The sequence below is a fragment of the Salvia miltiorrhiza genome, chromosome 8 (assembly GCF_028751815.1).
Source record: "Salvia miltiorrhiza cultivar Shanhuang (shh) chromosome 8, IMPLAD_Smil_shh, whole genome shotgun sequence".
Classification (NCBI taxonomy): domain Eukaryota; kingdom Viridiplantae; phylum Streptophyta; class Magnoliopsida; order Lamiales; family Lamiaceae; genus Salvia; species Salvia miltiorrhiza.
Window position 1 is genome coordinate 17,819,019 of NC_080394.1, and position 27,767 is coordinate 17,846,785.

Genomic DNA, 27,767 nt, shown 5'->3' on the forward strand with positions numbered 1-27,767 from the left:
CTTGTACCATTAACATGACCAACCTCGTCCTCCATTGGAGCTGCTGCACCGCACACTTCGTATGCATCTCTCTAACCATGCATCAACAATTTACTAATTTTCAACACCAATTTCTTGAAATAAATTGGAGGTGTACATGTGTGATATGATTTGGTGGTGCAGAGGGACAGTGTTGAAGTAGTAGCAGACACAAATTATGCGCCTTCTTCTCCATGTCGCCGAGCAACAACACGAGCTCCTCGTCAGAGTCTAACGCGACGTAAAAGTCTTTATTCGGCTCGGGGCCGGAGAATTTGGCTGATCGGAAATCTCAGTAGAGCTCGAGCTGGTTCCCATCGACCATGAAAGTTTTGTAACATTTTCTTGCCTAGAAATGCTAGGGTTTAAGCTCGAGCTTGCACGTGCTGACTTGATCGCGCTCCACGCTCTCCACGGAGATGCAGACCGAGTTCACCATGATGTTCTTGCTCCACACCACAGTCACGTTGTGCCAGTAGTCGGCGATGGGCGTCTGGTACACGCACGTCATCGTGCACTGCGGGATTTTGTGATCGGTTGATCTCGCCGAAGACTGATGCGCCGAAGATATCGAATGCACCCGAGAAGAGCTGCGGATGCTCGCCATTCTTGATTCCTTTTGTTTTCACCTTCGCGTAATGAATAAAGATTGCAAATTTTATGAGCGAATTTCTTTGGGGAAATTCGTCAAACAGGTGGCGGACATGTTTGTCTTGGACCCGCCCAAAATAAATAAAAATAAAAATTAAAAGAAAACGACGTTTAAGGGTCCGTTTAATGGAGGGGTTTAAGTGCACCCTTCTTTCGAAAGTTCAGGGAGGTCAACGCGCCTTGACCGATCAGGGGGGGTAAAAGCTATAGGAGTGTCAAGTTCAGGGGCTAATGTGCACATTTGCCCTATTAACAATGAAAGTTAGTTTATTTGTTTAGAAAATAAAATATATTTTTTTATAAGAATGCATAAAAGTATGTTTTTGTATACTTTCAATCTACTTGATGTTGAATTAATTGAATTGCAAACAATTATCTATTATATTAAGTGATTGTTAAAAAAGTGCATGAAAATGAAGTGTACGGAATACTCAAAAAAATTTGCTCCGGGGGCTTCCGACCCCCAATCAATAAATTCAGCCCCTCCTAACCTCAAATCATGGATCCGCCCATGATGATACTATCATGTTATCAAAATGACACTGTACATCCGGGTGCATAGGAGAATTTGTGATGAAATTATCTTCTCTTAACATTTCCGTTCCCTAATATTATCCTGGTCCCAAAATAAAGTATTTTAAGCTGTCAAAATTCATATACCACAAAATAATATACTCCCTCCGTCCCACCGAAAGTGGTGCGTATTTCTTTTTGGGCTGTCCCACCGAAAGTGGTGCATTTCCTTTTTTGGTAATAATTTTACACTACAAACAATGTGGCCCCACACATTTACACTACAATCTTATTCTCCTTAAATCTCGTGCCCAAAAGAAGTAGACCACTTTCGGTGGGACGGAGGAAGTACAGTTTTTTACTTTTAATTATTGTATGAAAAATTGAAAAAATAAATAAATTAGATTAATGATAAAAGTAAAATGTAAAATAAAAACTTTGACAACATTTACCATAAAATTTTGAAATCGAACACACATCCAAATTTTAGATTTATTTACAAACATGAGACGCTATTGCTGTTGAGTACATAATCTATCATATCAGTTCCTCTACTCTTCCCGCAATTATTTGATTTTATAAAATTAATTTTCTGGTTTTTGGTCAATGAAGGACTGATTTCATTACATAATTTCATATGGATCTAAACTTGGATCCTCCGCTTTGGATTGTGCAGATGATCCAACACGCATGCTATGTGTTTAGCAGTGCTTAAGTGCAAATTAAATATGGCGTAATGCATGAGAATGGGCCAATGGCGACGTCTGCTTCATTCTTCTACATTCTTTTGTTGTGTAGCGTTGGCTATTGAGGGACCTCATGCTCCACTTGTGGTTGGAATTTTACCTCAATCTTCTCAACTCTCAACCTCCTGGCTCAATTATTCCCCCTCTCTCTCTCTCTACTCTCTAGCTACTATTTTCTAACTCATATTCTCGCTCTCACTCTCTGTCTCTCAGGTATTCCAGCTCAGGTGGTGAGTATACCCTTTTCACTTTGCTTGTCCAATCATCTTCTGCTGCCAATATTATATAGTTTGTTTCTGGCTTTATTGCACGCTTTAATTTGAGCTTCCTCATTTAGGGTTTTTTTCTTTTTCTGTACTGCCTCTATTTATTTTTTGCAGTTTTTTGCTATGAACGTGATTGGTTAATTATTTTCTGTTTAGTTTTTTTTTCTTTGAGGAATTATTGTTTAGTAAAATTCGGAGAGCTACCTCTGAATTGCTAGTTCAGCATCTGGAAATGGGGGTGCATTTTCCATGTAAAATTGTTTGATTGTGTGTCTTTTGGAGGTATAGATGCTTATGATTGGGGGGCTATGGCTTGCAATTTTTGCTTAGGAGATATGCAAGAATGGGTCATATTACCTGTTCTGGCATGTGAATTATGAAAAGGTTTTGGGTATTTATGGATCAGTTATACTGCTCTTTTCAATGGGGAATGGGGTAAGGCGGGTGCCATCTTTATTAATGGTGTAACTTATGTCAATTTCATGTGTTTATAAAATGACTCCACTGCTATTACTTTTCAAGAGTTGGAATTGCTGTGTGAGTATGATTGAAAGTTGAAACTGTGGATTTAGCTTATAACAGAATGGTGTGACTAACATCAACTCGAGTTGTTGCCTGTTCTTATCAAGAATTCAGATAGTAGTAGCTTAAATCTGTTCAGGATCATAGCCTTTCACTAATATGTTATATCCCCCTAAAAGAAGGAATGTTATATCGAAAGGAAAGTGATGAATGCCTCCTTTAGTAAGACCCATTTTTATTTTTATTTTATTTCTTTAAGTTTATGCAACCATTCTTTCTCGGTTATAAATTATAGTAATTCATTATGGGGCAAAAAGTGGTCTGTGAAGTGTTTTCCTTTGATTTACTGAGCAGTAAAAGGTCATGCTGTGGACATTTCCATTTAGTAGTCAATTTGATACGATGCTACCCTTGATCAACAAGTGAGGTTTCTTTGTGAAAGGACTTAAATATTGTTAGTTTCAGGCTTTCAGCAAGAACAACAAATGAACAAGCCATGACTTACATGAGAAGAAGTTGATCTACATTAATGAACATCACCAATCTTGATACTTAATTTTGAGGATCATCTGCATGAAATATGATAAAAAACTTTACCTAATGCTCGTCTTCTATTTCTACAGCCTACAAATTCTAGGGGAATGCTCTAGCTCGGGCTGCCCGCTCTTGCATTGAATTTTGATCATATCTCCATCTCTTCTTCTTAAGACAAGCTGCAACTGGAGTATTCATTCAAATCCATGGCTAAAGTAAATGGGGTTGTTTATTCATCCGCAAAATCACCACAGCACCCTAAGTATATCACAAACCAAGGAGCAAACCATCATCGACAGGGAACAGGACATCTATCGCTGTCTAACCTGAAAATCAGTTCAAAGCGATTCTGGCCTTTAGGTCGGAAATTGAATGTATATATTGAATCACGAGGATTTTCTTTGGTATGCCAATCAACAGAAACACAGAATACAGAAACAAAAGAGCGTGTGAGGCACTACCGTGATGGTTCAGTTATATCCAGGTATACATGCTTTGTTTGAGAATGATAAATCACCAACTATGTGAAACAATATGATTCTTCATGGCCACCTGCTATTTGAAATTTCACTCTCTTGTCTGAGCTTGTTCAGATAAAAATAGGCATAAAATTTACATTTCAGCTGACTAGTTGGGAATTTAGTTGTCTCACAGCTATTTTAGGATTATTATTATAGATTTTAGATGAATGTCCTGTATTGAAATCTTTTAGAATTTTGGGCAGTGTAGTGAACGTCAGATACTACATCAGTTGTGCACTACAATATTAAGTCAAGCCATTCTGAAAGTTAAATTTGATAATTCATCTTTTTGTTTGCGTAGATCTCAAAGTGGAGATGAGCATCCCATAGAGACTGGCAAAACCAACTCGTCTAGTCAGGGATTAGCTGAAGCATGCAAATTTGTCTCAAATGATGCAAAATTCATGAATGAAAGGGCTAGAAATGATATCGTACTTCTTTCACGGTATAATGACCAATTTTTCAGTACTAGGCCAGTCTCTTGTTCTTTTGAGTTCTAGCTTCTAGAAAAGATAAATGATGATGCTACATAAGATTTTCCTTTTTCCAGCTTCTGTTGGTTCTTTAGCTTTAGCATTTTCAAGAATTCAATCCAGATGAATAACCTTCATATCCACTCTGCACTCGATAATGCTTCCAATAATTTACATTTGCAGGGGCATAATGAAATTGGATGCTCGTGCACGACAAGATGTTGCCTTTCTTGGTTCAGAGTTCCTCAAACTTGATGGTAAGAATTTGTCAGCCACAATATATTGGGGTGATAAACAGACTTAAGTTCAAGTGTTTGAACTCCAGAAATGAACTACTCCACAACATGCATGTATAAGGACAGATATACTCTGCTTGTGATCAATACCAGAGAAGTCATTTATCTACATTATTCTTTTAGACACGCATCCAAGCATTTGAACACAACCATGAAAATCAACATTTACAGATCCTAGTACTTTAGGGAGTTTGGAAAAAGAGGGTAAAATATGTATATCATGCTGAACTCAATTATGATTCATCAAACGAATAACTACTTTTGTTATTTGGTAGCACGCGCTAGGGAAGACACTGAGAAAATTGATCTTGATGTAAAGAAAAGAGCTGAAAGGCTTCATCACGTTGCTACAGTAAGGAATCTTCATTTCCTAACTGTTCCTAAAACATCAAAGTAAAGAAGATCTGTAATCAACCTCTTCTGGTTACGATGTGCAGATTCTGAAAAACATAGCTGAGTCAAGATTGAAAAGGGCTGCTGACAAGCACTGGAGTGATGGTGCATTAGAGGTCAGTATCGTGCTTTAGGCTGCCTTATAGAACTTTTCTATCTGTTAGAACATCTTCATGTTGAGATGCATTTCTTATTTCCTATTAAAACATGGTTTCTTTTGTAGTGTATTCTTTTCCTCTCTCTTCTCTGAATTTGGTCAGCATAGTGGGTTAGATGTCTTCTACTAATGGATAACATACTAAGAGGCTTTCTGACTGATACAGAAATTTTGAATGAGGATCAGCGGTGTTCTGCTTGCTAAAATAGCTTTTTATGCTCTGTTCAGGCTGATTTAAAGCGAGCTAACTTTGCTGCCAAAAGACGTGTTATGGAAGATTCTCTGATGGCGTTGGAGGTGTTGTTATCAGATTACTTTGTTTATTTTGTGAAGATAGGAGCAAATATTTCCTAATATAATCATTTCGAAGAGGAAATTTTATCTGTTGTTTTGGCAACTTCAGTTGCCCTTCACAAAAAATACTTCTCCTTTCTCTTTCTATTAATTATTTGAGAATTCAGATTTCTGTTTGTTGGAGTTGCAGTTTCTCAAAAACATTCATGATATGATGGTGAGCAAAATGCAGAGATCGTAAGTTTCTAACAACAGCATGTCTTCCTTGTCGTTCAGGATATATGAATATTGCCTGACTAAAAATATATGAACCGCGCAGGAAAAGAGATCCTACAGGTGCTACTGAGGCGAGAAGGCATGTAACGCTTGAAAAGAACGGGAAAACTCTTGAGTTTCTCCCAGGGGATGTATCTACAGATCGTATTGATGCCATTCAGGTCAGTGTAGACAACATTTGTACTTCAAAGGAGATTGTAATCAAGTACAGAGCTTTATTCCGAGCATTTTTGTAATACAGGAAGCTTACGAGAGCATGGCTGCTGCGCTTTCTGTAGCTGATGGAATTGACTATACCGATCCTGAAGAGGTCTGATTCAATTGGATACAGACATATCTTAGCAGAATCTTAATTCCCATTATTTTCCTATATACTTGTTTTCTGTTTGGAGCAGTTGGAGTTACTCGTGGCAGCTCTTATTGATCTCGATGCAATGGATGGCAAAAGCAGTGTATCTCTGTTGGCTGAGTGCTCAAGCTCTCCTGATGTCAGCACCAGGTATATCTTCGTTTTTGCATCATATGTAGTTCATCAATGTTGTGAACTTTTAACAAGAGCAAGTTTTCTCGTTCCTCCACATACGCAAAATTTCTCATTTTTCGATTTCATGTATCTTCAATGAGCAGGAGAGCGTTAGCAAATGCATTATCAACAGCTCCATCAATGTGGACTCTAGGAAATGCTGGCATGGGAGCTCTGCAGGTAGTTCCTATTCTCTCTCTTAAGACCATTTTCCTCTGAAACGCGAAGCTTAAGACGGTTTTTATGCTTGCAGAGGCTGGCCGAAGATAGCAATCCTGCAATCGCGGCAGCTGCAGCCAAAACCATCTATGAATTGAAGAGACAGTGGGAAATAGAGGAAGGTGATAGCTGGAGGTTCATGATGAACCAAAATGCTCAAGTAGATAACGAAGATGCTGATGATACTGAAACAGATTAGGAATCCATATTCGTTTATGATCTCTAGACTATCTTTGGGTCCTTTTAACTAATTTACCCAATGCTTATCCAAATCTTGCTTTTGTATTAAAATAAAGTGAATTAAGTAATGCCAATCAATTAAAATATTATATAGTAGAAGCACCACAACAATCCACAATCCCATCCCGCGTAGGGTTGTAATCGAATCGAATACTAACGAATATCTCGATATTCGATTCGTATTCGTGAAATTATTCTTATATTCGATTCGATATTCGATTCGGTTTCGAATCCTAAATGTGATTCGATATTCGATTCGCATTGATTTTCGAATTATTCGCTTCGATTCGAATATTCGATTCGTTTTATTGAATTACACTGAATTAAATTTTTTGAATATTCGATTCGGATATTCGATTCGTTTTTCATCCTATTCGATCCGATTCGAAACTATTCGATTCGAAATTATAAAAGGAAAAATATGTATTATAATATTCTAAATAATATAAATGGTATAACATTCAAAAGTTTGCAAATCATCCAATCTTCAATAGAATCAAATGGTATATATAAATAGAAATTTCAAATTCATCAAAATAACACTTCAATAGAATAATTGTCAAACATCTAATCTTCTTCCACATTAAGTGGAGTTCAACTTCACATGAAAAGGTTCTTCTTCCTCCTAAAAAGAAAACAAAAAACAATTAGAACACAATTTTATGAAAACAAATATATATCTCAGCAATAAAATCTAAACACCCATTTGAGAATTTTCTGAATCAATTGGGGAAAAATTAAAGGTGTGTAACAAAGCAAACCGAAAAATCTGGTGGGCATACATAAATAATTACAGAATATATAAAAACATCATTATGACAACACACTAAAAATTTAAATTGGGCATAAACTGCAGGCCGTTTTTTTTTACTATTTGATTGTATTTTGTTCTATGTTTGACCTTTAAATTAAAGTATTGTGATTTTATCTTAATTATAACAAACCCAAATCAACACAGATCTATTATCTATAACTTTATCCTCACGAATTTGTAATCACAAACAAATAATACAAAGCCTATATTAATGTATATATATATTGTAACATTCAGTTTCTGCCCAGAAAGCACAAGAATATACATTACCTACAGATATTATCTCTCTGTAGTTGAAAAGAAATTATGCCCCCTCCAAGCGACGCGATGATAAAAAGAAAGTCTACAGCCGCCTGAAGGTGGTGACTCTGGTGGTGAGAGCTGGAACCGATTGAAGCATGAAGGTTTTGCTGGAGTCGGACACGCAGGCCGTAGAGGAAAACTGGAGTCCTGGCGAATGGCGGCTGGAGCGTTTGAGAGATGAAGTTTGAGGAACTAGGGTTAAAAAGTTAGAGATGGGACCAAATGAGATTTTAAAAATTAAAAAAGTGAAATATTTTTATCAAAATAAAACTCTTCTCACAAGTGTCCCGCTGCCTTCGTAAAAATATGGTAATGGGCCTAATGGCATAATGGGTTTTTAATATAAATACCTTTCATCTTATGATATATATATATATAATTAAATATATATACATATATATATATTTATTTAATATTTGAATCGAATATCTACGAATATCGAATCGAATATTAAAATTTCATGTTCGATTCGTTTACTAATCGAATCGAATCGAATATTTGTAATCGAATACGAATCGAATAATTTCGAATACGAATATCCAAATTTCGAATCGAATATCGAATCGAACAAAAATATTCAATTCATTTACAACCCTAATCCCACGTACCATCTTCTCTATTTTCTATTTTTCAGTTGTTTTAAATCATTATTTTCACTAGGAATGTTAATCGGATTTATTGAGTTTCAGATTAGTTCTATCGAATTATTCGGGTGTGGGTAAATCGAGTTGAAAATTTTTTAGATTACAAATTTTCAACCTTAATTTCAAACATTAGGATTTCGAGCTAGTCAGGATCAAAAATTTATTTAAAAAATATTAATATATTTTTTACGATATTATATTTATAATAAATAAATATGCACATAAATAAATGATATTTCAACATCAACTCACATAATAATTAATAGAGTTAATATCAAATTCACCCCTAACATTGACACCCTTTTCATGTCTGGCTCTCTAAACTAAACTTTGGTTCAACTAAACTCCTAAAGTTATAAATTTGGTTCAATTACACCCTCTGTTCTAACGGATGCTTAACTCCTTTAAGTATTTTTTTTACTTCATTGGTGTGGGATCCACGCCTTTCTTCTTTGCCAAGTTCGTTGGAAAAATAATTCATTTTTATCATTTTGGAACGTCAACAAAAATTAGTTTCTTTCCATTTTTAAAACTCTATGTACACCCACATTCAAAAATAATACTCCATCCGTCCCAACTTAAATGGTGCACTTCTTTTCGGCACGAGATTTAAGGAAAATAAGATTGTAGTGTAAAAGTGTGTAAGGTGTGTGGGGCCACATTATTTGTATTGTAAAATTATTACCAAAAGTAGAAACACATCATTTTAGTTGGGACGGCTCAAAAAGGATTACGCACCATTTAAGTTGGGATGAAGGGAGTAATAAAAAAAAGGGCAAAGGTGCAGATTGGTCCCTGAACTAAACCCCCCTAGAGCGTTTAGCCCCCCATACTCGACCTTGGTGCAAATACCTCCCCCATAGTCCAGAACAAAGGTTCAACTAACCCCACATAACAAACGGACTACTCACGTCGTTTCCTTCCAATTTTTTATTTTTTTTAATATTAAATGGGGCCCAAAAGCCCTAATGATATGCGATCTGACTTCGTACATGCCGCAGTAGGTGGCGATCGGGCCATACCACCACCTCCGGCTGGAGCTCTACGACATGGAGCGGTACAAAGTCGCCGCCGCAAAGCGGATCCAGAGGGAGCTCCAGAACGTGAAGCTCCAAACCCTGGCGGACCACCTCATGAAGCACGACCTCTGCATCGGTGCCTGCTACCACTGCCCCCATCAACTTCGGCCCCGAGGCCCTCTCCTGGATGATGGCCGTCGACGTCTGCTTCATCTTCGAGTTCATCCACATCTACGGCATCAAGCAGGGAAAGATCCTCGGCAAGATCCCCTCCAGCCTCTCCCACATCATCGACTCATCGGGGAACAAGACGGCGCACAACTCCATCCTCAGAGATCTCTTCATGCTCGAGAACCAAATCCCTTTGTTTGTCATGAGGATGCTGCTTGAACTGCAGTTCTCCTCCAAGGAAACGACATATAAAACTCTCCACTCCATGATGACGGGGCTCAGCAATGATCTCTCGCCGTTCAAGCCCGCCGACACGATCGACATGGCACTCGTCATGGAGCACACTCACTTGCTGGATTTTTTATACCATTTCATCGTGCCTAAAACTGATATATCGTTTCCGCCGCACGAAATCGAAGACGGCGAATTTGGCGGCGAGGAGGAGGAGAAGGAAGGGATGACGGCGGCGGAGGCGTTTGTAGAGCCGACTCACATGCAGAAGCTGGTGGACATAGTGTGGACAATGGTGTCGAAGTTAGTACGAGGGCCGATTGCATTGACGAAGCGTGTGATGTTCTCCAAGCCCATAAAAGTGTTGGTGAAACTGCCATGGACGATTCTGAGCAAGATCCCCATCCTGAAAATGCTCAAGGAGCCAATCGAGAACGTGCTTCAGACCTTGCATAATGCAAAGAAGGAAGACGGAGGTGACGAGGAATCGGGTTCGAAGAAGAGCGACGAGAAGCCTCCGCTGCTGGAGGAGATCGCGATCCCTTCGGTGATGCAGCTGGCGGAGGCCGGGGTGTAGTTCGTGGCGACGGAGAAAGGCATCTCGAGCATCAACTTTGACGACAAAACCCTAACGTTCCACATCCCGGCGATCAACCTGGACGTGAACTCCGAGGTGGTGCTGAGGAATCTGGTGGCGTACGAGGCGTGCAGCAAGTCCGGGCCGCTGGTGCTAGCGCGGTACACGGAGTTGATGAACGAGATCATCGACACGAAGGTGGACGCGCAGTTCCTATACGGGAAGGGGATCATCGTGAACCATCTGAAGAGCGAGAAGGAGGTGGCGGAGCTGTGGAACGGGAGCAGGTCGGTGAGATTGACCAAAGTGCCATCGCTCGATAAAGTGATAGCGGATGTGAACAAGTTCTATAGCCAGAGATGGAAGATTAAGATGGCCTAGTCCATGAAGGAGTATGTGTTTGGGTCGTGGAAGATTCTCACTGTTCTTACAGCCATCACCATACTATTTCTCATGTTTTTTTTTTAATATTATAAATTTTTTTTGGAAGGAAACGGCGTGAGTAGGCCGTTTGTTATGTGGGGTTAGTTGAACCCTTGTTCTAGACTATGAGGAAGGTATTTGCACCAAGGTCGAGTATGGAGGGCTAAACGCTCTAGGGAGGTCTAGTTCAGGGACCAATCTGCACATTTGCCCTAAAAAAAATTATATGCAAATATGCAATAAATAAAGTGCTAATAGTCCATCTAGGCATAACCCCAAAATACAATTAGGCCTAGACATAACCCCAAAATAGTCCATCTGCAAACTGCAGCTGCCTCACCTACTAGGTCGAGACCTAGTAAATACGATTATTTATCTCTCTAGATTAAATAGGGTTAGCTAAAGTTTTAATTGGCGATGAATAGTTGTTAAGATGTTAACCAAAAGGAGGTTCGTATGAATGTGAGTGTGCTTGAGTTTTGAAACTCTGAAAAAATTAGAATTTTAATAAATACCTAATTTCTAATTAAATTTATATTGAGTTTAATTAAAATTATATATTTCATATTTTGAATTTCGTAATTAGTTTATTTAAATATTTTTGAAGTAATTAATTTAATTAAATATGAGTTAACTTAATTAATAAAAAAAATACAAACAAAGGGTGATACCCAACGTACATTCGAAAATGCAGTCGAATTAAGAATAACTATACGTCTATACGTAACCTGATCTCAAATTGGTCAGGAACACAATCGAATTAACAATAATTATAAGTAACATAATCAATTACTAGTTGGTACTCGTATAATATTATTCGGACTCCTACTCTTGTCTTTTTATTTAACTAATATACGCTCATCGCACGACTGACATCGAAATTAAACGATAAATTTAAATAAATAAATATAAATAATAAAAAATCAAAATATAAACAAATACAAAATATTTTTTAATGAAATATAATAATTCACATCAATCACTCAATAAAATCCTGAATTTAAAAATATAAATTTTCAATTTATACAAAGTGTAATGATAGTTATAGTTATTAAATAAAGGGTTAAGGTGCAGATAGGCCCCTCAAGTGGAGGCCCTTAGAGCGTTTCAGTCCCCTTACTAACTGTGTGTGCAAATTGGCCCCCGAACTCTGAAAAATGGTGCAGATCGGCCCCTCTGACTTAACACCGTTATGGGCCGTTAGTCAAGGGGGCGATCTGCACCGTTTTTTCGGAGTTCAGGGGCTAATCTGCACCTTTTAACTTTTTAAATAATTCAACTCTCTCGCTCAAAATTTGATCGTCGTTGTCGCTGATTCAAGCTCCGGCGAGGCCGGCGGAGGGCGCCGCCCCTTTCTTTCTCTCTTGGGCCCTAAACCTCGGAGGGCGTCGCCCCTTTCTTTCTCTCTTGGGCGCCGCCGCCTGGCTTTTCTCGATGAGGAGTCGCCTAGCTTTTCTCGATAAGGAGTCGCCTCTTTCTCTCAAATCCGGCGAAATCCGGTGATAAAGGCCGACGATGCCTGTCGCCATCTACACTATCGGCGTGCTGTTGAAGAAGGACGCCTTCAAATCAGAGACCATGGCCAACATGATCTCGATCTCGATTGGGGTCACGATCACCGCCTACGGCGAGGCGAAGTTCGATTCGTTGGGGGTGATTCTGCAATTGGGGGCGGTGACGTTCGAGGGAGAATTCGAGTTTCCATTTCGATTATGTGATTTTCGGGAGCAATGACGCCGATTTGGGGCTTGGGAACTTGATTTCGTGATTTTCCTCATCTGACGGCGATTGACGCCGGAAAAGTCGGTCGGAGAAGATGAGATGTGATTTTTTAATGAACGGTGTGCAGATTAGCCCCCGAACTCCAAAAAGGAAAAAGGTGCAGATTAGCCCCTGAACTCCAAAAAAACGGTGCAGATCGCCCCCTCTGACTAACGGCCCATAACGGTGTTAAGTCAGAGGGGGCGATCTGCACCATTTTTTAGAGTTCGGGGGCCAATTTGCACACACAGTTAGTAAGGGGACTGAAACGCTCTAAGGGCCTCCACTTGAGGGGCCTATCTGCACCTTAACCCTTAAATAAATTTAAAAATTATTCGATAATGAAAATTTGCACTATGCATATATTATTCATAATAATAAATACTTTTATACACAAACATAAATAAAAAGTTATATTTTTTTGACGAAGAGAAAGAAAATAAAATATTTTAATTTTTTTATAACATTTATACTATATTAAATTTAAGATACATATTGATTATTTTTTTATGATCAAATTTGATGACATTTAGAAAATAATTACAAATCATCATTCAAAACTTCAAAACTTCAAGGGCGTCTTTCCATCATTCAAATTTTGATGACATTTAAATATTTTTTTTCTTTTTTTCATCGCGTTCTTCGAAACCTCAAGGGCGTCTTTCCATCATTCAAAAGCGTTATTCGTACAAATCATCACGAATCAAGCCAAGTTTCAAATCAAATCAAACCAACTTCAACGTTTAATTTAAAATCATGATTTGAGTCTTTCGAATTGACTGACGTTATCAAAACAAATATCTCAAAGAATCATTGAAATTGTTCGAGAAGCAAATGGAAGAGAATAATCATAGGATAAAATGGAGACTGCAACCCGCATAAATCTACATCAATCTACAAGTTTATCTTTGAAACGTGTTTTTGTATTTTATTAAATTGAAATACAAAAAATTTATGTTTACAAATTTTGACACATCTACTTTCATAGTTGTTCGTTAGAGAAGATTATGAATAGGATCACGATCTTTAATCAGGGCTGAATTAAAATTGAATCAATATGTTGAATGCATGTGTTTGATTAACGACAGTACATTCTCTAGGGTCAATGTTTTTATTATTTGATTTTATTTCTTGAGTTTATTTGTTTGGTCCTGAGTTTAGTTATTTTCTCCACCATATTTTACATGTTGCCTAGATATTGCAGTAGTATTTATTAGGATTATTTGGAGTGTTTTCAATTTTTAGTTCTTGTGTATACGATATTATGCTTGCTATTTAGTGTTACAATTACACTGTGTTAATTGCAATTTTTGTTGCTATTCAATTAGTGATCTACTTTTTTGGGACTATGATTTTTACTATTAAAAAAAATCAAGAAGAGTTTACGTCGTGAATTGCGTTTGCTTATGGTTGGAGGCTATACAAAAGTAGAGATTTAATTTAGGGTTAAGGTACAAATCCACCCTTAAACTAGACACCCCTAGAGCGTATACCCCCTCGTTTTCGACCTTGGCCCAAATACACCCCCAGAGTCCATAAAAAGGGTGCTTTTAAACCCAGCAAGTTAACGACCGTTTCTTGCCGTTAACTTGCTGGGTTAAAATGCACCATTTTTATGGATTTTGGGGGTGTATTCGAGACAAGGTCAAGAATGGGGGTTATACGCGCAAGTTAACTTAAATTCTTTTTTTATTTAATTTCTAAGTGGGACCTCCTACTCGCCAAATGAAAGGAAGTTTTCAGGAGAAGAACAGTCAACGGCAATGATATAGAGGCAGCGGCGAGGCCAGGGGCGGAGCTACACTAAAATGGTGGGGAAATTGCCCCCCCCCCCCCTCAATTGAGTTATATTATGCTTCCATATATATTCAATTTTACATAAATATCTAAGTTTGCCCCACCAAAAATTATGAAAAGTAGGGGCAAAAATAAAAGAAAATAAATGGGCTCATACGTGTATGTCTAACAAGAGAAGGCTGAAATTGTGTAAATTACATTCAAATAGATAAATTCAAGTAAATTCAATTCAAAAATTGCACCAACAAAGTATTATTCCTAATTTACACAAATTCTAACTATTTTTTATATTATTGACAAAATACAATTCATTGGTCTTTTGAAACTCTTCTTTATTTTAAATATTTATTTCGTCTTACTTCTTCAATTTCTTATCCAAGCGAAGCCCCAATGTATATTCAATAATCTAATTAATTTACTGAAGGATCATTATTAACTCTGAATTTTAAAAGTTAATTTTTTTCTAAATTCGTTATAATTCACAGTTTTTTTTTTTTTTTTACTTTTCTAGCTTTCCTTTTGGCATAATTATTTGTTTATTGTTATCATAATTTTAATAGTAGTATGTGGGTCTTCTTTTTACACCCATGAATATTCTTCGAGTTTTATTGTAAAAAATAAATAAATATCAATATGATATATATATATATATATATATATTATCCAAATTCTAAATTCACATAATTATTGAATTATTGTGAGAGGACACAGGGAATACAGAGTATATACATACCTATGACACTGTAAAAATAATTTTCTTTTTTTGTCACAAAGATTATAAAAAAGTCAGCTTCTAAATAGAATAAGAGATCGTCTTTATCTTGTTACTTAATTATATAAAAAAAATATATTACTTTACAACGAGTTTATATTACTCCATTTTAGTAATCATAGAGAATTTTTGTGATTTGTAAAAATATTTTATTATATTATATCTATATAAGTTATTTTAGATATTTTAAATATTTTGCCCCCCCAATGCCTCGGGGCCTGGCTCCGCCACTGGGCGAGGCATAGACCTCACCAATTTTTGAAAGCTACCGGCGACGATGTCACCGAATTTTAGAGAAAGGGATGGTGGCGCCAGGAGTTGACAGACGAGCACCATCCTTGCCTAGTCCTTCAGTGGCGGTAGCGATAAACTTTTATAGGGGAATTAGTCCTCGATTTGGGTATTCGAAATTTCTCGAGAGAGAGAGAGAAGAAGAAGAAGAAGAAGAAGATTGTGTGTGATTGAGAGAGGAAGCTAAGGAGCTCGCCGGCAGCCCACTCACCAATTGATTTGCGTGAGTGGGTTGTTGGCGAGCTCCTTAGCCTTCCCTCTCAATCACACACAACCTTTCTCTCTCTCTCTCTCTCTCTCTCGTGAAATTTCGAATACCCAAATCGAGCCCTAATTCCCCTATAAAAGTTTGTCGTTGTCGCCGCTGAAGGGCTAGGCAAGGGTGGTGCTCGTCTGTCGACTCTTGGCGCCACCATCCCTCTCTCTAAAATCCAATGACGTCGTTGCCGGTAGCTTCCGAAAATTGGTGAGGCCGTTGTTCTATGCCTCGCCCCTTTCTCCTGAAAACACAACTGCCTCTATGTTATTACCGATGACACTTCTTTTCATCCGGCGATTAGGAGGGCGCACTTAGAAATTAAAAGAAAAAAAAAATCAGTTAACTTGCGCGTATATCCCCCCATTCTCGACCTCGGCTCAAATACACCCTCAAAGTCCATAAAAAGGGTGCATTTAAACCCAGCAAGTTAACAGCAAGAAACGGCCGTTATGGACTCTGAGGGTGTATTTGAGCCGAGGTCGAGAACGGGGAGGTATACGCTCTAGGGGTGTCTAGTTTAGGGGTGGATTTGTACCTTAACCCTTTAATTTAATTATAAAAAATAATATTTAATTTTGAATTATAAATTATAGAATAAAATAATAATGCTATAATTATTTATTTATTACTCCCTCCGTCCCTAAAATAACTTCCTCTTTTTCCATTTTGGGACGTCCCCCAAATAACTTCCTCTTTCTTTCTTTCCATTTTTGGAAACATACCCCACCACTAATAATACTTTATTTATTCTTACTTTTCACTTTTCACCACTCCCAATACTAATTATACTCCCTCCGTCCGTGAATTAAAGCCCCATTTACTGTTGGGCACGGAGACTAAGAAAGCTGAAAAAGGTGTTGTAGGTAAAAGATAAGGGTAGTTGTTTACTTTTTGCTAATCTTTACTTAAGAGAATGCTTTTACTTTATTGACTTTAAGCTTTCCATTTAATTTTATGTTTCAATTTAAGTCTTAATTTTATGTTTCATTGATTAATTAATTTAATAGGCAGAATTCGAAATTTAATAATTTTATGTTTCATTAATTAATTAATTTAATAGGTAGAATTCAAAATTTAATAGGCAAATGTTTCATTGATTAATTAAAGAAAGAAGGCAGAATTCGAAATATGTGTGATCAAAGTCACTCAATCTCATTTCATAGAATTCATCTTCCACCCCCAAATCGTGTCTGCCCCAAATCCACTATCCTTCCGCCTTCCCCATCCCCAAATCGTGTCTTCGGCGATCTCCGACATCGACACCACCGGCGCACGGCGATATTCATCGGTCCTCCCCTCCATCGCCGTATCCTCCGACTCCCAGGCCTCTCCTTCCTCGCGCTCGCGCCTCTGACAGAGCTAGGGCAGAAAAACTCCAACGCGCGGCGATATCGATCGGCCCTCCCCTCCTCGCCGTCTCCTCCGACTTCTCAGCCCTTCCCTCGCTCGCCGACGCCATCACTACAGTCCAACAAGTCTTTTTTTTTGCGAAAATCACCTTTCGATTTTTGGGAAAATCTCCAGTTCTCGACAAATTCCCAAATCAAAGAAGAGCCATAAGGATATTCGCAAATCCAGTGCCCTAAGCCGCTTCTGCATCAAACGTCGTCAGGATGTTGCGCACCACCGCCGCGCGGGAGTCGCTCGCACCACCGGTCACGGCCAGGGCTGGTCCGCGCCGCCACGCCATCGCCGTGTCCGGGGTCACGACGTGCGAGATCTGCGAGATCTGCTCCGATTCAGAGAGAGGGAGACGAGCCGCTTCAGAATCCGGCAGCAACCACGGCGCCGCTTCAGAGAGAAAGACTAAATTAATAGACATAAATTTATTTTGCATTAATTAAGGATGAATACTTAAATCTATAATTAAGTAGGTTAAAAAATGAGGTGGGATAATTAATGGCAAAGGGTAGTAATTTAAAGTAAAGAGGGAGGGTAAAAGGGTACAAAAAGGCAAATGGGGCTTTAATTCGCGGACAAATATTTAGAGGCAAATGGGGCTTTAATTCGCGGACGGAGGGAGTAACACTTTTCACAACTTTCAATAATAATTATATCACTTTTTCTCCACTATCAATACATTTTACAACTTTTTATTAAAACTCGTGCCGTCCCCAAAGAGGAAGCCATTTCAGGGACGGAGGGAGTATTATTTTATATAGGGACTGTAATAAGTAAAATGGGTTGTAATTTGTAAATATAATTACCCTTTATTTGCAGATATAAAAAAACCCAACCCAAACCCTTCCCTTGTCTTTTCATTTAATCCCATTAAATGACTGTGACGTCTGGGGACAAAGTGCGGAGTGATCACCGGTGCAAAAAAGAGACACGGACAAGGAGCGACTCCAATTAAGACTTCAAAGCGGATGTAAGGATGAAACGGAACACACCCGAACGAGATGAATTCTGAAACTATGTTGGTATGGGAAATTATATTCAAGAAGGCTCCGATTAAGACTTCCAAGCGGATGTGCGCAGGAATGAAATGGAACACGCCCAAACGAGAGAGATTATGAGAATATGTTGGTATGAGACAACTTATTCAAGGAGAGCTTAAATAAGAATATGTTGGTATGAAACAACATATTCAAGAAGTGGTTGAAGGATTTGATTGGATTACTCATACCAACAAGATGCATATTTTTTTCTGGAGTCCATATGGAAGAAATTCCAAGGTTAAACGTGTTTAATTTGGAGCAATTCTAAGATGAATGATCCCCTGAGAAATTTTTTGAGAAACATGCTAGCAATGACAAAACACGTTAGAAAAGACTCGTGTTGTTACGTGGGTACAGTCACCGCCGTCGAGTCTTGGCGAGTTGTTACAAAAACAGTCAAACAAACTAAACCAACCCCTGGCATTTACTCCCAATTTACTACTCTCTTCTCACCAATTTTCCTTTACACCAACTACCAAAGAATTTCCTTTCTGGTGTTGTTTATAGTGGAGTATTTTATAAGTTTTATTTACCCGTAAAACAAAATTGCCTACTTTAACGGGAATTAGCTAGTGCGTCTTAGTAAATTCTTCTCTAATTCCATTATTTTTCCTAAATTCAAATAATATATGATGTGCATATTTGTATAGTATATATACATAGATTCACATGATGTATTTGGACATGAGTGACGATGTTCCTGTGCCTGTGCGATTCTAAATCTCAGATTCCGTTTATGTGACTATTCTTTCATTCGCTCTAGGGTCATCGTCATCTCGGATTAACGGCGCATCTAGCAAGGTGCGTTTTTCTTTTTTATTTCTTGTTTGAATAATAAGTTTATTTTGTTATTCAAGTAGTCGTACATCTCTTAGATTACTGAAAGCTACGGATTTTATTAGGAGCTCTGTTTTCTAATTTAACGATTTGTATATACTGTTTTATCACAGTATTATTGGATTCTGCAAGATTAGTACATCTTATTTTTGACTAAAATTTGACGCACAGTCCTTGTCTAATTGATATTTGGATTCTGTTTGGATGCTTCATGTTAGAGATCTGGGGAATATTTGCAATGTAGTTTAATCGATTTTGTCCAAGTGTTGTGTACTGCTAGTGGCCTAATCTTGATTTTCTATGAGTTCATTAGATTATAAACTTCTTATGCAAGGGAAACATGTAAATTGTTAATCTGGTAGGCAGTATCTGAGTCCATCTTCTCTCTTACATCCTTGTTCTTGGTGCTTGTAAAGAGTTAGATTTCGAATAAACAATATTTATCACTATGTGTCACTTATGTGCTATGGTTATGAATAATATCTCCGTTTTAGTGTTCAAACTATAACTATGTGAAGATGGATGAAGATGAGGTGATTGTGGTGATTCGAAATGGATAATGGACATAGTTAATTGAGCCTGAGCCTTACTCGAAATACAAATTGAAAAGCATAGACCATGTTATTCTTACAATGGCCATTCTAAGATGATGTGAAAATACTGTCCCCATCAATGAAAGATGTATATGCATTTGCATATGTTTATGTTTTGATGTTTTCCCTGTCAATGGATTCGTTTGGTAGAGAGTTGGTGGATATTAATAGTTCTACAAAATTATCCATGCCTATGGTGGTTTGCGAGAGTATGTTTGTATAAAAATGTGCCCGTTTCTCACTTCATGTTCCAAGACTTGTGTAGATGGGTGATGTAGCTAAAGATCTTACGGCTGGTACCATTGGAGGGGCAGCACAATTGATATGCGGACATCCTTTTGACACCATCAAAGTCAAGCTCCAAAGTCAGCCTGTTCCCCTTCCTGGACAGCTTCCGAAATATTCAGGTGCTATAGATGCTGTGAAGCAAACATTAGCTGCTGAAGGTGCAGGGGGTTTGTACAAGGGCATGGGAGCCCCTCTCGCTACTGTGGCAGCCCTTAACGCAGTGCTCTTCACAGTACGAGGTCAGTTGGAGGCATTGCTGAGGTCTGAACCCGGTGCTCCTCTCACAGTGAACCAGCAGGTCCTTTGTGGGGCTGGAGCCGGAGTTGCTGTTTCCCTTCTCGCCTGCCCTACCGAGTTGATCAAATGCAGGTCAGCTTTCAGCTGCAAGACTAGCTTGAATTATAATCTGATTTTTCGACTCCACGTTTAATACTCTTTTGTTAAGCAGATGTTCTCCATAAGCAGAACTGTTGTTTTCTTGCTAAAAGGTAGGCAAAACAAACATAAAGTAACGTGTGAGGTAGAACTAGTAGGTGATCCAGTAACGTAGTGATTACCGTGTTTTAACTCTTAGATGCCCGATTGATTGTTTACCTGAGCTAGGATCAATAACCACTGCTTAAGTAGCATATCATTAAGTGGCTGAATCAGAATTGATAGAAGTAAAATGATAATAAATTTTAGTGAAAATCAATGGCTTGGCAGCACTAGCCCCAGACTTAGAGGGTGTTTGGCTGAGCTTATAAACTCTTTAAAACAAATTTTAAGTTGTTTAGGAGCTTATAAGCTCCTTCAAAGTGTTTGGCAAAAAGTGCTTATAAGCTGTAAAAGTAAGCTCTTAAGAGCTTATAAACTCTCCAAAAAATAAGTTCCCCTACTCCAACTTATTTTCTCATTATCTTATAAGCAACACTCATTTTGCAAAAATAACTCAAGTATAATTTTTTATTTTCATCATATATCATTCTAATTTCATCTCTATTCGATTTTCTCTTTCTAACAAAATTTTTCTCAATCTAACTATAAATTCTCCCTCTAACTTATAAGCTTAATTATCCAAACATCTTGACAACTTATAAGCTTTTATGAAACTACATATTGTAAGCTGTTGAAATATCTTATAAGCTCCAAAAGCTTATAATCTCTTAAAAATAAGCTTAGCAAACACCCTCTTAGTCATGGACGGACTGGGCAACCAATTTTGTGTGTTTTTCTTGCTTTCGTGATTGCTTTTGCTTCAATCCGTAACATGGGATAAGGGAATGTACAAGACAATTGAATTATTGATTAATGATCAGTTTAATGCCTATATGCCAAGTCGTATTGTTCTCCTATGCAGACTACAAGCCCAGAGTGCATTAGCAACTACTGGCTCGGGAGCTACTGCTCTGAAGTATAGTGGCCCAATGGATGTGGCGAGACGAGTCCTTCAGTCGGAAGGAGGCGCGAGGGGCTTGTTCAAGGGCTTAGTTCCAACGATGGCACGAGAGATACCAGGTAACGCTGCCATGTTTGGAGTGTACGAGGCATTGAAACAGTATCTTGCTGGTGGGAGCGATACCTCCGGTCTAGGAAGAGGCTCGCTGATGCTGGCTGGAGGCCTAGCCGGAGGCGCGTTCTGGCTCGCTGTATACCCAACGGATGTTGTGAAGAGCAGTATTCAGGTGGATGACTACAAGAATCCCAAGTTTTCGGGCACCGTTGATGCATTCAGAAAGATCTTGAAGGCTGAAGGAGTTAAAGGCCTGTATAAGGGGTTCGGGCCTGCGATGGCCCGTAGCATTCCTGCAAATGCAGCATGCTTCTTGGCGTATGAAGTTACCAGGTCTAGTTTAGGATGAATTGATTTGTTTTGCTGTTTTAGAGCTTCAGATGTTTGTTGGTGATCGATAGTTACAATTCTTGAGAGAGTTTTTCCCTCCATTCTTTCGAATCGAGATGTCAATAATCTTGCGAATTGTTCTGCTCCTTAGTTGCAAATGTTGAGTTGGAGTATTCATGTTTTTATGTTATTTCAAATCAGATCATTCAGTGTCATCAAATGTCTCCCAAGTTTAAGTCGGACAACTCAATAATCTCTCAACATTTTATATCCTTTCGGTTGACACCAATTTTATCAATTCAACACTCCAAATGAAATCAATTTTTGCATTTGGATTATGATTCGGATCCTCTTTCTTGTCGGTGGTTGTCACTTCAGTTTGCATGGCGTTTAGTTTAGGTTGCGTTTAGGGATGGCAGTGGATCTTGGACCCGGTCCAGATCCGTGGATCTAGATCCGTTTTTACGGATCTGGATCTCAATTTTTCGGACCCGACGGATCTGGATCTCAGTTTTCTTGAAATTTTAGATCCGGATCCGGCCCAGATCCAACCCGTGGATCCGTTTTATTTTATATATATATTTTATATTTTATATTTAGTTTACTAATAATATTAACTAAATTAAAAATAATAAATAAATTATATTCAAAAGAATAAAAACTAAAAGTAATTAGATAAAAGTATTTTGTGTTATATTTTTCATGATGGAAATTAGATGTTGTTGATTTTGTGAAATTTTTTTAATTTAATTTAAAAATAGCAGATTCATGGATCTGGACCCGTGGACCCGCGGATCTGGACCTGGATCCAAAATTTTCAGATCCACGGATCTGGATCTAGTATATGAAAACGGATCTGGATCTGGTATTGGCCAGACCCGATCCAGATCCGGCCCGTTGCCATCCCTAGTTGCGTTTAGTGTAGTGAATGAGATGAATAAGATTAAAGATGTGTTTTCTTTATTATAAGTTTATCATGAAAAAAGAAGAGTAGAAAGAAAAAATATATTTTATGATCCCCACTTTTTTATCTCATGTTCTCTTTGATGAAAAAATATAATATAAAAATATTATGAAGAGAAAGTTAAATTATAAATTTTGATGGTAAAATTGAAAGATCATAAAATATACATTAAAAGGGGAATATATACGTATTCCACCTTTTTTCATCAAAGAGAACGCACCCTAAATAATTGATAGGTTTGTAAAATAATTAAACAATATACTTAATTTTGAGGGTGATAAATAATCATTCAATTGATACATGATTAATGTGATAGATAAAATTGATAAATTTGTAGGATAATTATACTCAATTTTACGGTGATAAATAATCATCCAATTAATGATTGAATTACGGGAAGAGTTATTTATCACGAGTCGAATTAATCATGTAAATCAAATTTACTTTTCATAATTAATGCTAAGATATATAATTAAATATTTCTATCTTCATTATTAACAATATTTCAATCTCACCATTTCAATGTGATCTGAAGTAAAATTTGCCCAAATAGTAAATCATTAGTAATTCATAGAGGACTTTAGAATATCTTTAACTTTCAATCTATCTTAATAAAAAAATAAATTAATTTATACTATTTGTGTTAATTTTAAAAAATAAATACCCTCTTAAATCTTTTTACACATTAATTCCCTTTTTAGGCAATTCTACACATTAATTTCTTGCCACTAAAGTGTCGTAAAAGGACAACTCAATAAATATGTCAAATTTTGAATTCTTTTATTTTTTCAACTTTCTTGACATTTTGGTGCTTGAAACTGAGCTATGCCTTGGAAAGTCGTTCGAAGAGGCCCCTTTAACCAAAATAATCTATATCTATTTGTTTTTCCATTAAAATTATCTTTATGTTATAATTTGTTCATGTTATAGTCTAACTCTACCCTATATAATCATTTTAAATATATAATAATATTTTTATTATTATCAAATACTCCATCCGTCCACAAAAAAATAGTTCTAGAAGGGGACAACACGGGTTTAAAAAAATTGATTTAGTTTATTGTGAGTGGAGAAATAGTCTCACTTAAAAGAATCTTTTAATTATTAATAATAATTAATTGTATTGTGAGTGTAGAATATGACCCATCATGTGATAAATAGTTTCCAAAAATGAAAATGGACTAATTTTTGTGGACATACTAAAATGATAAAAAGAGACTATTTTTTTTGAACGAAGGAAGCATGTAATAACATATTTTTGTCTAAAATAATCATTAAATGTTCAGTAAATGTATATAAAATATTTAATAAACACAAATAAAAATTTCAAAATATTAATATAGATAAGATTTATGATCATATATGGACGTTTAACATATGTATTTATTTATTCTTTCTTTCATGAACATTTAGTCAACAAATATAAAAGAAATTTTGACCATTAAAAAAAAGATTAATCAAGTTATTATAAGAGTGAAAATTTAAAATACCCTATTCTTTAGGGTTAATTGCCCATAAAATACTGAACTTTCGTCCAATTTTGGTTTTGCGCACAAACTTTGAACTGTAGCGTGAAAATTACTAAACTTTAGATTTTATCTGATTTTACTACTAATCCAAATTCCGGTCAAATATCAGGCTAATATGACGTGCCAATATTTGACGTGACGTACCTATTGTTAATTTCTTATTAATAAAAAAAAGAACACAAAATAAATAACTCAAATTGTCAATAAAATATATCAAATCAAGTAATAGTATTTTTTAATTCTCAAGTTTAAATCAATTTTTTTCTGGTTCACTATTACACAACTAATTACTCCAATATATAAAATAGAAGTCATTCAAATAGTATAAATATATATAGTTTATAAAAAAATCTTTAGATAATGAAAATTTAATAAACTTTATTACTTAGCAAAATAAAATTTTTATATATTAAATTATTGATAATTAAAATATTTTTTGGCTGACACACCTAAATTCGAAGAATCCCCTTACTATTATTGAATTTAATTAATTAATTAATTCAACTAAAAAATACTACTATTTGATTTGATATATTAAATTATTGACAATTTGAGTTATTTGCATTGTGTTTCTTTTTTTATTGATAAAAATTAAATAAAAAATATTATTTTGCCAACTAATTGTCACGCAAGAATAAATAAGCCACGTTAAAATTGGCACACCATATTATATATTAGCTTGGTATTTGACCAGAATTTGGATTAGTAGCAAAATCAGATAAAATCAAAAGCTTAGTAATTATCACGCCAAAGTCCAAAGGTTGTGTGCAAAACCGGAATTAGATGAAAGTTCAGTATTTTATGGGCAATTAACCCTATTCTTTAAGCATTTTATGCCCTACTTTATAAACTTAATCATGTGTCCGCCCGGCCGGCTACATGATCTAGCCACTCACTGGTCATATGTACTCTTGACTGATAGCTGTCACATCGTTGATTTTTATGACTGATAACTGTCAAATCAGTCAAATGTGTAAGACTTTCACAAAAAATCAAGCAAACCCATCAACATTAAAGGGTAAAATAGGTACTTCACATAATTATGGCATAAAATGCTTAAGTTTATAAAGTAGGGCATTTTTCATAGACAACATAAGAAATATGACATTTTTGTCTATTAACACTCTATATCTATATAATACTCCTCTTATCCCATTATTTACGACACTCAGCTTTTCGACATGGAGATTAAGAAGAATAAAATTAGGAAAAAAGATTGTGTGGCCCACATATTTAAAATTGTATTTAAGAGAATTTTTATTAGGGTAAATATTAATTTTTGGTCCATCGTTTGAGTGTTTTCTCAAAAATATCTCACCCTAAGCATAATTACAAAATAATACTCATCGTTTCATTTTTTTTCTTATTTATAGCCCACAAAAAATTGCAGACGACCAATATTTGACGTGTTCTAGCCAAGTGCCATGTCATTAGTACACGTCAGCATTAAAAAAATAAAAGAAAAAAAATTAACATCAGTTTTTGGTCCATCGTTTGAGAGTTTTCTCAAATATATCCCACCCTAATCATATTTACAAAACAATACCCATCGTTTCATTTTTTTTCTTATTTGTGACCCGCAAAAATAATCCGACGGCCTGTATTTGACGTGCTCCATCATTTGACGGTATTTGACCTAGATCATTTATAGACATTGCACTCCACATCTCAACAACAAATAAAATTTATAACAATTAAGAAAAATGAATGAGAGAACATGTTGGGAACTTGATGAAATATCCTAGCCCTAGTTTTGATAATACCAAATTCCTTAAGTTTTCTTTGTAATAGACTAGAACTTTGTGAACTCAAATGTTGGAGTTTCTTTTCTAGTTTAGCTAGTGTTCTGAAGACTGAAGACCGGAGGAATGAAGAATGAAGAACGAAGGACTGAAGAAGTCGACTGTTGTTCACAACTAAAGACAGAAGTCAAATACTGATATCTGACTAGAACGATTTTCTCAACTGAAGAATCAGTTACGACTGATTCATTAATGCATGCCACGTGGATTCAGCGGACTGATACTAAAGTCAAGTATCAGTTAACATTCTTCCTCGGACTGAACCTCCAACATTAAAAGGAAATCACGCAATCAAAGTAGAGCCGCATTAAATGCAGAGATTTCAAGGATCGTCTTTTCTCTACAGAGCATTCTTTTTTAGTGATTACCTTTTCAGAGGCACCTTATCTCTTCTACCGGAGTAGCCGTTTCTCACTAAACAAGGAACCTCGAAGATTGAAGCATCAGCAAAATTCGAATTATTCTCCAACAGAAGAATTCTTGAAGACCATCTCCACCAACGGATCTATTCAAGACCTCTCCTATAAATAGAGCTCGAGGATCACTTCAATCTTCACCGATTCAAATACACAAGCTGAAACGCTGCCGAATTCGTTACTCAACCAATCAAAGTCTTCTAAAGTTTGAATCGAAGAAGAGAATCACAAAGCCAAAATCATTCCATTGCTGATTACATATATTCTCTTAGAATCTTAGGCAAATATTGTTTATCCAAAGCCTAAGTTACTGATTACAGAGAGTCTGTTCTCTGTGATCTAGTTGGTAGTTTTCGAACCTCCTTTCAACTGAGCGAAAAGAGTGTTTGAAGTTGTGTGGAGTTCAGACCAGTGTTCTGACTCCAGAGAAATCTTAGTGCCCAGTGCTCTCCAAGTGTGTTTGAGAAATCCAACCCAGTGTGTTGGTGCTGAAACGTGTGGTTTCAGTTCTAGGTTTGTTGTGCACCCGTAAGTATATGCTCAGAGTGTTTGTCAGTGTGATCTACTGACCGTGGGTGTAGGAATTGGATTCCGAACCACGTAAAAATCCATTTGTCGTTTATCGCTTTTAGTTTTACTTTCTTATCTGTGCACAATTCTTAACTGAAACTGACTAATCGCAAAGTGAAACATAAACCTGATAACGTGTTAATCACATAGGTTTTTTCAAAAGACAAAGTTTTTCGCTGCTTGTGTTATAGTCTAACTGATAAATCTTCGGATAGTCAGTAAGATTCATAACACTTCTCTCTTCAATCCAAGATTGAAGCTCTACGAGTGTATCAGTTAAAGTCTTGACTCTAACTAATATCTTTACTGAAGCGTTTTTCAGTATCAGTCTCCAACCTTTCCTTTACTGCTAAAGGTTGTATTGTGTTTGTTGTTTTTGAAACTATCCATAGGTGTATTCCCCCCTACACCTATTCTAGACCTTCCGGGACCTAACAGAACAATACATGAATCTCTCACCCCAGGACAAATCTGTCAAAGTTGCATGTAAGACTGGGGCTCAAGATCGGGTAAAACAGATAGCTTAAGCTTTTGGAAGTCATGAAATGATGATGGCAAGTCGTTTAAACTCTAGAAAAATATCACAAACACACAGATTATTATCCACAAAGTGATACAATCACAATAACAACAATATCGATGATTCTTATTTATATTAGTGCATGTAATACTAATGAAACGTCAAATGGTGGAACATGTCAAATACCGGTTGCCGGATTATTTTTGCGGGTCACAAATAAGAAAAAAATGAAACGATGGGTATTGTTTTGTAAATATGATTATGGTGGGATATATTTGAGA

At 36.6% G+C, this 27,767-nt stretch overlaps 2 protein-coding genes, 1 long non-coding RNA gene and 1 pseudogene across 11 annotated transcripts; 3 read left to right on the plus strand and 1 right to left on the minus strand.

Moving 5' to 3' along the window:
- Window positions 1–1,700: 1,700 nt before the first annotated feature.
- Window positions 1,701–6,731, plus strand: LOC131001596 (senescence-associated protein SPA15, chloroplastic). Of its 8 annotated transcripts, none has more exons than XM_057928094.1 (13): window positions 1,701–2,158; window positions 3,340–3,734; window positions 4,073–4,216; window positions 4,428–4,501; window positions 4,816–4,892; window positions 4,978–5,049; window positions 5,319–5,387; window positions 5,575–5,621; window positions 5,704–5,821; window positions 5,902–5,970; window positions 6,056–6,159; window positions 6,288–6,363; window positions 6,437–6,731. In XM_057928094.1, the coding sequence occupies exons 2-13, from the start codon at window positions 3,457–3,459 to the stop codon at window positions 6,599–6,601; spliced, it is 1,293 nt and encodes a 430-aa protein (XP_057784077.1). In that variant the 5' UTR covers window positions 1,701–2,158; window positions 3,340–3,456; the 3' UTR covers window positions 6,602–6,731. The 8 variants fall into 8 exon arrangements, with proteins under 8 accessions (XP_057784077.1, XP_057784078.1, XP_057784082.1 ...); XM_057928095.1 differs by having other exon boundaries at window positions 1,701–2,141; XM_057928097.1 differs by lacking the exon at window positions 1,701–2,158 and adding an exon at window positions 2,190–2,938.
- Window positions 6,732–7,066: 335 nt separating this feature from the next.
- On the minus strand, window positions 7,067–8,073 carry LOC131001718 (uncharacterized). Its single transcript, XR_009093997.1, has 2 exons — window positions 7,727–8,073; window positions 7,067–7,267 (listed from the first exon to the last, which is right to left on the minus strand). It is a non-coding gene; the product is annotated as an uncharacterized LOC131001718 (long non-coding RNA).
- Window positions 8,074–9,371: 1,298 nt separating this feature from the next.
- On the plus strand, window positions 9,372–10,869 carry LOC130998144 (putative UPF0481 protein At3g02645; annotated as a pseudogene).
- A 7,697-nt stretch (window positions 10,870–18,566) lies between these two features.
- Window positions 18,567–21,900, plus strand: LOC131001645 (mitochondrial carnitine/acylcarnitine carrier-like protein). 2 transcript variants are annotated; one of them, XM_057928202.1, is made up of 4 exons: window positions 18,567–18,717; window positions 18,909–18,946; window positions 19,841–20,232; window positions 21,203–21,900. In XM_057928202.1, the coding sequence occupies exons 3-4, from the start codon at window positions 19,841–19,843 to the stop codon at window positions 21,702–21,704; spliced, it is 894 nt and encodes a 297-aa protein (XP_057784185.1). In that variant the 5' UTR covers window positions 18,567–18,717; window positions 18,909–18,946; the 3' UTR covers window positions 21,705–21,900. The 2 variants fall into 2 exon arrangements, with proteins under 2 accessions (XP_057784185.1, XP_057784184.1); XM_057928201.1 differs by having other exon boundaries at window positions 18,567–18,946.
- The last annotated feature ends 5,867 nt before the right edge of the window (window positions 21,901–27,767 follow it).

Excerpts from the sequence above, each read along its gene's own strand:
- LOC131001645 (XM_057928201.1), top strand. The coding sequence starts at position 19,841 with ATGGGTGATGTAGCTAAAGATCTTACGGCTGGTACCATTGGAGGGGCA. Across the intron at positions 20,233-21,202 it reads ACCGAGTTGATCAAATGCAG|ACTACAAGCCCAGAGTGCAT; the intron begins GTCAGCTTTCAG and ends TCTCCTATGCAG.
- LOC131001596 (XM_057928094.1), top strand. The coding sequence starts at position 3,457 with ATGGCTAAAGTAAATGGGGTTGTTTATTCATCCGCAAAATCACCACAG. Across the intron at positions 5,822-5,901 it reads ATCGTATTGATGCCATTCAG|GAAGCTTACGAGAGCATGGC; the intron begins GTCAGTGTAGAC and ends TTTGTAATACAG. Across the intron at positions 6,364-6,436 it reads CTGGCATGGGAGCTCTGCAG|AGGCTGGCCGAAGATAGCAA; the intron begins GTAGTTCCTATT and ends TTATGCTTGCAG.